Source organism: Ixodes scapularis, unplaced genomic scaffold (genome assembly GCF_016920785.2).
Source record: "Ixodes scapularis isolate PalLabHiFi unplaced genomic scaffold, ASM1692078v2 PGA_scaffold7__128_contigs__length_106722199, whole genome shotgun sequence".
Classification (NCBI taxonomy): Eukaryota; Metazoa; Arthropoda; class Arachnida; order Ixodida; family Ixodidae; genus Ixodes; species Ixodes scapularis.
The window spans coordinates 67,008,517-67,017,909 of record NW_024609882.1 but is presented as its reverse complement, the minus strand read 5'-3'; the positions used below and the strand labels follow the sequence as shown (position 1 = coordinate 67,017,909).

The window sequence follows — 9,393 nt, the reverse complement described above, 5'->3', positions numbered from 1 at the left end:
AAAACAAAATGGGTTGTGTGTATGTTTATGCAGCTTATAACTTAGTCTGAATCAGTGGGCGACTTGTCTCTCAGATGTAGATGAGGAATTTCGCCAGTGCAGCACAACAGCTAGCCTGGGGTCTTTAACGTGCACCACGCAGTAGTGATACACGACCGCACGCCGGTACGATGCACATCCAGATCAAAACGGGCAGGGGTGTGGATCCAACCCAGGATCCCTGGAGTCTGCAGTGCGAGCTTTCGCTCCACGTGCTCCGTGCTGGTGTGCGCTAAACCACTCGGCCATCTATCACCCATTAAAACAAAATGAATACACTCCTTTTCAAGTGTCTTCATTCCGACAGTCGCCCAGTTTGAATTTCAAAATACCTGTTGCAAGAGCCATAGTTTTGGGGCCAAAATGGTCTTATTACCTCGCCCCGAAAGTCCTTAGAAACCACGGTAAGGTAAAGGTATGATATTATTTTGCCATAGACAGTGTATTTTGGCCCAAAATCGCCAAACAACTGCCAAAGGTGGTCTAAAATACCTGATTGCTCTGATTGCTTACTTGTCACCTTGTTTCTTTGGGCCGGAGTTTCCGAGAAGATGCCAGAATAAAACTTCGATGCTGGTTGTTCGGATGATATATACTGGTAGACTCAAAAATATTCCCGAAGGACTTAATTCAGAAGAGACTACAATCTCTTGAGTCTGGGTTTCTCAACATGTGTACTTAATCTTTGGATTATTGTGACGCTTTGCCAAATATGTAAGGGAGCAAGTAAATGTCCTAGAAATTAACCTTAATACCAATTAACGCGTTGGTTAATAACAAAATTAAACCCATGTCAGCTCTCTTGGATTGCCGATCTCGGGCCAAGTAGGGCATTTCGCTGGGGCTCTGCGGCATCCGCATTAAAAGGGAAGCTGAAGAGGCTTAAGTATAAGAAAAAACGCCTGAGCCTAGTTAATGAGACCTCAGCCATCAAGAATATTGTATTCGTTTGATCATTTTCTGCGCGGATTAACCAGAAAAACGCCTTCAAAGTAACGCCGAAGCCACGCCTCTCCGGAGAAGAGGGAAGGGGGAGAGAGGAGAAAGCCCGTCAGCCGACGTCACAAAAGGTCCGGCTGGGGGACCCCTCCTCGGCCGGCCGCGCTTCCCTCGTAGGCTGCTCTACTGACTTTTCGAGCTGTTGTCTTTCTGCCGCTGCATTGCGCTTGCTTTAATCCGTTGACCGGTCATGCTATTGGCTCAATCGACTGGCGCGTTGATTGTCCTCTTGTTTGTTCACGTGTCTGGAGAATTCTCGTGGCACCGAACCAACTGACTCGTGTTGATGCAAGATGCCGTACTCATGTGTAGCCGCCAGCTTTTACGAACAGCGCTCTTAGCAGTTTTTCTTCCCGCTTACCGTGTTTTCCTTTCCGACACCGAGATTTAAAATGAGTGGGTGGGTTTGAAGAAGAACACCGTTTTTTGTTCGAAACGTGTTTCGGACTGCGCATATTAAAACTATGTACGTATGTTTTTGGGTCTGAAGAAGGCTCGCCTGAACCCGACGCTCTGCCGACCATCTTTGAAGGTAAGAAGGCAATTCAGCGCATAAAAAGTCATAAGCAAATAGAAAACGTAACTAGGCAGGAATTTTAGGTCGACTGTTCTCGACAAAAAACTTCTACGTTATTAGAATTGTGCAGTGTAGTAGAAAAGCTGCGATCATGAAGCCAAATAGCGGGTTTCCGCTGTCTCTCTTGTGTTAACCGCCTTATATTAGTGTTTTAGTGTTGATTTATTATATTGTTAAAGCTGCCATATTTTCCGGACCGACTCCAGTCCGGGAAATCTGGGAAACTACAGAAGACGATGTTGGATAGCCCAAGATTATTTTCTTTTGCTTTTAATCTACTCGGCTCTCCGGTCGGTTAGGAGAGAAGGGCTTGCTCTAATAAGTGGTGGTGCAATTCGTAATGCGACTTTCACAATGCAACTTGTTTTAGCATAAACGTTTTTTTTTAATATTTACTGATATTATTTGAGGTCCCTTTTTTTTAAGCGTATACATAATTTTTGTTAAATTTTCTTTTCATAGGTACACTTTCTCTTCAGGAGAACTTTTTGGAAATGCAATACATGTAACCTTCTGTTCTGAATCGAGTGCTTTTTTTACGAGATGCGCAGTGTTTTTCGTATAAAGTTCGCGCCATGGAATGGTTCTTTGTGCCGCGAACATGCGATCGGGTGATGATAATACTTGGTGGTGGTGTGATACAGTCAACAAATCTTGGTAGAAGAGTATGCGAATGTATAGGCCCAGAAATTTCTCAGAAATTTGACATCAAATTAAGGGCTGCCGGGCGAACATCTCCATTTTTTCTAAATCTAGAATGGCATAATAGTTGGTGGCAAGCTAACTAAACACAGCAGAGGGTACCGCTATCAAAAGGATGAACCTCCTGCGCAGTTATTCGCATAGTGCGCAAGGACATGGCGGTGGCACAATGGCGGCCCTGTCTCATCACCCGTCTCATCTCAGGGGACGTTCTCCCGTCGCCCGAAGCCGATTATACTATCCCTTCAAACCACTTCAGCCGTTATGAACAATGCAGCATGCATGCTCACGTGTCCAGCAGCTGGCAAGCACGAAGGCCGATGTGTGCAGAATTCTTGTCCTCATACGACCGTTTTGGGGAGGCTCATGCTAATCCGGCTTCACGCGTCCCGTGAATGGCACTCCGATTATTGTAAACGTTTGACGTTACAATAAGTAGCAGTCAGTACGTTCCTGAAGGTATGAAGTCGGCCATGTCACGTCCGCGCATATGGTTCCTCGTGTCTGCCTTTGTTACAGTGGGGGGTCATTTTTGTGCTTTCACAACGGCTGGAACACGTACTTTGGAACGACGACGGTCGTCTGGACACATTCCTCTTTCGGATCTACCGAAATAATTTGAAAGATCAGAAGACGAACCCCGACTTTCAAGAGCAGAAGACTCGGCGCCGGGCTACTTCTGCAAGCGGCGTAGCAAACGAGAATCGAGATGGTCAAGTTTCGTGACGTAGTGGCGCGTCACGCGTGACTAGCCAATTGTGTGCCGCTGCGGCGATTGCTACTGATTTCTTTTTTTTTTTTGCGTTTAGAGTTTATTTTGAGTTAAACGGTTGCAATATTTGGACTCAGCAGGCAAAAACACGTCAGAATCGACCATTAACTAATTTTTTGTAAAGCTCTTCAGCTTCCCTTTAAGAAAGAGTGAAAGTCATCGCTCTCAAGCTCAAACTAGTGGTTGGTTCAAAAATAGTTCCGATGCTCCTAATTAGAAGAGAATGTAATATTTTGAGTCTGGGTTTAAAAGATGTGTGCTCAATTATAGGTTGGATATTCTAAAGAAATAAAACTAAAAGACCTCTTCTTAAAAGGTTGCACCAAGAGCTCATGCGCAATGTTGGATGCTCACGAGTATGCGCAACACAAGTTTTTGTTTATCTAAGGGTAATTTTGAAACTTCAGGTGGCGTTGAATACCTACAGAAACGGGATCTCCACCCTCTGTGAAGTTAACTTTGTTTAAATGGCGGCCCGAAAGCTGTGGACGGTTATACATCGATAACAAATGAGATTTTCACGAAACTATTTGTGCAATTAGCGCCCTGCAATTGCCTACTTTCGCAAGTCGCACAGGGCAAGTGTTACGTTTTTTTGTTTTTTTAAATTCCCTGGCATTTTCGGGTGTGTAGTCGTGTACATACTCAGCGTTAAATTTGACCGTAGTGGCGGTTAAAGAGTTAACACTATAGATAACAAGCGAATATCACTGTATTCTTGAAAACCATCCCGGCGTAATTTTTTTCCCCAAAAAATCTAGGAAGCCAATCAAATCTGCACCATATTTCGGGTTTGCCATTCCGTGGCGCCCGCTTTTGCGAATTTACAATTTTTTTAAGGTAGACATTTTCTTAAATGGTATAAATACCGTGCCTTCCTCGTACACCAAGCGCACTAGCCATCCAAATGGCCAGGCTATGCGGGCCGCAAGTTCGTCTGCTTCATAGGCAGGGGTTTCAGTGACGCGAGAACGCAGAGCTGTGGCTCCGATCGGAAAGATAGAAGGTAGACTTCAACGCAGCCAACGTTGGTGTCTACCTCATATTCTTCCAAGCGAAGTCAATCAGAAATTGGCGTTTTGAAGTGACCGCTAACTACGCGCAAAAAGCAGACGGTACTTGCGCTTGATATAGCCAATGAAACTTGAGGAACGCCGGGCGTGGCTTATTGTGTCCAAGTTTCTTTCTTCGCGAGTCGAATTTACTCCTTCTTATCTGCTAAGACAGGAATTTTATTGACTGAAATGGGCCAGCTGAGAAACGTTTCCCTGGCATAAATGTTGAGGTTAGGTAAATTACGCGGATCACTTCCAGACAACTTTCGGTGTTATTAAAGAAATTTCTATGTTCAATCATTTGCTTCAAATGTTGAGCGCGAGAGAAAAGAAAAGCAATCACATCTTCCTAGTAATCCCTTTTTTTAAAGCAAAGAAAAATGTAGAAGGAATAAAAAGCGCAAAAATGTTGATGGAGGAGTACGCTGTTTTAATACATTTTAAACGTGACCAAGAAACTAGCGCAACTACACACCCTGTTGCAGAAAACTAAACTTGCGGTTTTATTTGCCACATTGAAGGACTAATTTTGTTTTTCGCTCTCAAAGATATTTATCTTTTAAATATTGTTTGAAGAAATTATTTTTAATATAAATGTCTAATACTCCAGACAATAGTTATTAAAGAGATTGCTCGCAAAACTCCCTGCCTTGAGAAATACTTAAATAAAAATATGTTTAAAGTTGGCCGATTGAAAACATTAGTAAGGTCATTATATTCGTCTCCATCAAAATTATGATTTTTCCCCGCTAGCTTTTATTACTGACGCTACGTTTAACACGAAAGTTTGAGCCTGCAGGGCTGCGTTCGCTTTAACAGTAATAAATTAAAAACAGCCTGCTGTTGTTCCGATAGTATAAGCCACTGCATCGGGGTGCTCCGCTCAATCGCGTAGCATTTCTGCACTACGTTGAGCGGAAAAGGCTTGGTTTTTTTTTTTTTTTCCGGAAAATTAAACGAAACCCATTTTAATCCGATGAATATATTATCAATCATATAATTACATTAGATAGTAAATAACTGTTCGAGCCACGTTCAACCGTTTGAACACATTACCATATAACGAAAAACAATCGAGCAGGTGTCTTGTCTTGGGCGTTTTCTTTAAACACTGAACCGCGTGACGTAGCGTCCTCCAATATGACGCATAATATAGGGTGTGTGGAGCTAAAAAAAAACAAATAATTGCTGACGTTCTTGGAGGAACAGGCTTTTTGTATCAGGTTCTTCTGTCCTTCAAGAAAATGGGAGGGGGGTTGTATACTGGCTAGGTATGAAGATTTATCAATAACCGTGCGCGTGAGCACGCAGTTTCTACGCGAGCTAGCCTTTGTGACCCTCTCGTTCTTCACTCTCGTAGATGCTCACGTTTACCTGTGATGCATGATGTTAAAAGTTTTCCTACATATAAAGATAAAACAAGCAGAAAACTGTATGAGGCAATCGAAATTCGGGTGAAGGGTAAAAATTGTGTGAGTGAGGCATCAATCGCCCTTTCAAACAAAGGGTTTGATTTTATCAAAAGTTCTGCGCTCCAATGTCATGATGACTAGACTGGCCGATGAGATTTATACATAGTACGAGTTATTTCAAATGAACTACAGTTGAGAGTGCTCAATGTGTTTGTCTTACTTGACAGCCGCACTTGTGACACTCGTCCCATTGAGCGAAAAAGCGGCGTATATGGCCATAAAATACGATTGAGCGGCACACGGCGCTCAATCGTATGCTCAAGTACGATGCTGCCCTTGGCGTCGTCCTTGAGGTCGTCCTAGAGGCCGCCCTTGACCTCTAGGACGACTTTTTTGGTCCCATCACGAGAAAAAGCGGGGTGGTTGTTTCCGAACAATGGCCATAAATATACGTCATCAAGCGCGCGCTGCCTACGCTCACGCTCACGCTCAAGTGTAGGAACGTGACGTCACGGCCGGAGAGCCATGTACTAAAGGTGCGCTTCGCACTTCATTAATGCTCGTTGTGTGCGTCGTGCGATGGACCGTGAGGCGACCGCGTCTACATCTACGGCCTCGACATCGGACGCTGCGTCTCCATCTACGGTGGCTTTCGCAAGCAAACGTAGCCGCCTACGCAAATTCGCCACAGCTTCCTTAAGTGTTCTTCTCTAGAAATAATTCTCAACGTCGTCCTAGACGACTTTCCAGAGGTCGTCCTCTAGGCGTCGATCTTTACGTCGTCCTAGACGTCGTCCTTATGGTCTTTCTAGACGTTTTGCTTGGGGTCGTCCTAAAGGTCGTCCTCTACGTCGTTCTTGACGCCGTCCTCCAGCACTTCATCCACGACATCGTCCTAAGCGCCGTCCTTGGCGTCGCTCACGACGTCGTGTTGGTGGTCGTGCTAGGCACCGTACTTGGCGGCGACCTCCAGGACGTCGTATACGTAAGCCGTTTGGAGTGTCCTCCTGTAATTTTTATTACTTTTGGGAGTATCCTATTTAAAATTGGTTGTTATTTTTGTTTTTGTTTTTGAGGAGACGTAGGAAGTGGCGAGCACGTTAATAAAAAACTAGCCCACGAGCGCTAAGTCCTGTAATTCCCAAAATTTACTTTTCCGGGATCGACATGCCTTCCTGATCAATTTGGTAAGAATGAAGAGCGCCTATATTTTTATCTTTAAATACAGTCTGCCGAAGGTATAGTGGGCGCTTCTTTTGAGTACCTGATCCACTACCCTTGCTCATAAATCTGTGAACGACTAGAAACCCAGAAAATTGAGAATCGTTGAATTATTTCATAAATCGTAAGGCATTGGTGGTTGGCACTTAGCTCCCGCAAGTGCCGAAGATACGCTCCCAGCTTCCCTGCAGGGCTGACCGAGCAGTTAATAAATTTTAGCAAGCAATGTTCCGAAAGTTTTTTTTTCTTCTTTTTTTACGCTTCCTTTGGCGCGACGCCTCCCTCTGTAATGCACATTGAGTGTTTTGACTTGGCAGCTTTAGTATTCAAAGTTTCTTTCCCAGATCACCGTGAGACTGCAATTATACGTGCCGTGATTGCCCAGCGTTGTACGGAGGTGCGCCCGTAGGCGCGCCGTGTTTTCGAGCTTGTCTGGGGCCAGGGGCTTCCCCAGAAATTGAAATTATGGAAGGGGTGTGTTTCAAATTTAAGGGGAGGGGGGGGGGGGGGGGGGAAGGAGCGCACTGAAAATAGAGGAGTCGCTGCGAATTAAGGGGGTGTCTTCAAAAAAAAACAAGGGGGGAGGGGGGTGTGTACACTCATCGGGGGTGCGTATGGAAATCACTGTCTGTTGCGGCTTCTGTCGGTATCACATCGAAGCAGGCTAGCACAATCTGTCAAAGCCGTCGTCCCTATATCATCTAGTCTGGTCGGCATTTGTTGCGTCTCTCGCTTCTAGATAGTCTAAATAACTTCATTTGTGGCATTTGATCGTGCCGGTATGGATTGGTCACTTAAAAGAACGAAACACTGTCATTTCTAGAACGTAGCTCTCATGAAATTGATCTCCAATAAACCAGGCTTAGTCGCGCGCCCACTCAAACACGAGGTAAACACATGAGAAACGGAAGTATATATGTCCTCTTCTCATGGTGGACAGACGTGGCCTGCACACCCTGTATAGGGAGCTTTATTGGACCGTCTTTTTCCCCCAGCTAAGCCCTCCACATCGAAGATTCTACTGTGCTTGCGTGCCGCTTTCCTTATCTGCATAATTGAGGATCTCGTGCTGGTTTGTGGGGAGAGCTGCGAGACAGTGAAAGAGATCTAGGAAACTTTTGAATGCGTTTTCCTAAGCGTATAAATTTTGAACAGCTGTGGAGGACGTCTCTGCCAAGTGTGATTTTGTGTGGTGTGTAGAAATATGTGGTCTATACGCAGCAGAGTATTCAACAGTGTGTACATCACATTAACTGTGGCATTAGTTTATAAGCAGGACACCACAAGGTACCAAAGATTTATTTTTTAGGATACGCCATTATTACATTGAAGAAACCTGTCAAACATGAAGCGCAGGGGCTTCTGCAGTCTATATGTAATTTCTGTCGCGATGCCAAGATATGAGCACATTTGGCAGCTTTCAAATCTGTGTTCTCTCTTTTGTGAAAACGCGAAAATGTAAAGGTGCGAAAATATGAAGTACCGAGTTTATAATAACTCACCGGGGATCACTTAAGTTCCACACCCGTGGCACATGGCTCCCAGTAGATTCAGCCTTCTACCGGAAAGCCGTGCAGCTACGTGTTTTCGCAGCTGCACGCCTTTCCGGAAGCACGAACACTTAATGGCATGAGCGTCGGTTGACGGAGATATCCATTTCTCACATGTTACCAGATGCTACAATGCTAGCGCCGAGGGTTCTGATATCGCTGATCTTTTTGGAAGCGAAATATGCAACTTCAACGCAACAGCCAATGAGGTGGTGTGGAGGACCCCCCCTGAGTGAGTACACAAAATACCTAAAGGTTTCAGCCTGATTGTTTGAATTACCTTCAACTGAATTTTGTGCTTAACCACACTTGTGTTTCGCGGTAACAATAATATGCGTCTATTACAACTGCCACTGAGTCAGAAAAGCTTTCAGATGAGGACAATACAAAATACCTCATAAGTTTAAGGGTTTTTAAAGCGGCAGCTTCACAAGCCCACCCACACTCAAATTCAGAACATCAGATTCATCATGACCAGCAACACCTCGGCTTCCACAAACTCCTGTAAGGTCATCCTCTATGGTGCCGACACTCTCAACACCTCCGATCAGCTAATCGACCACGTCCAGTCCAAAGTTCCTGTCATCACCTCTCAAACGATAGGAAAAACCGAGACGTCACTCATCACCTTGCAAGACGTGCCTTTCACAATTTACTAACGCCGCCTTGAATTGAGCTGCTACCCCCCCCCCCCCAAACCAGATCCCAGCACTGTTAAACCGGTCGCCAACTCGGTCACCGCACAGAAGTGTGCCCCAAGAGGGGCAAGCTAAGCTCACCGAGTGCGACATCTGCTACTAAGGAAACATCACATCGGACAGCCCTCACAACTGCGTCCCCTACTGCATGAAACATAGAAAGGACCACTCCTCAAAAGACCCAAACTGTCAGATCAAGAAGCAGGCCAACCCGCAGGCCACATTCACGGCCAGCATAAGGAGAGTCCAGCACTGCTCTGAAGCTCACTGCAAACAGCGCAACCCTGCTCCACCACTGATAACCAAGGATGGGGAAATCTTACTTTCCTCACTCTTCAACCCAACACCACCTTCACTCGGGACGCCCA

The 9,393-nt window shown here is 45.1% G+C and overlaps 1 protein-coding gene across 1 annotated transcript in view; it reads left to right on the top strand.

Moving 5' to 3' along the window:
• LOC121046946 (acid-sensing ion channel 4-A-like) overlaps positions 1-8,986 on the top strand; it is an 80,098-nt gene extending 71,112 nt beyond the window's left edge. The window contains exon 7 of the mRNA XM_042286259.1: positions 8,747-8,986. Coding sequence (XP_042142193.1) covers positions 8,747-8,986 — 240 coding nt within the window. The remainder of the gene's footprint in view (positions 1-8,746) is intronic.
• Positions 8,987-9,393: the final 407 nt, after the last annotated feature.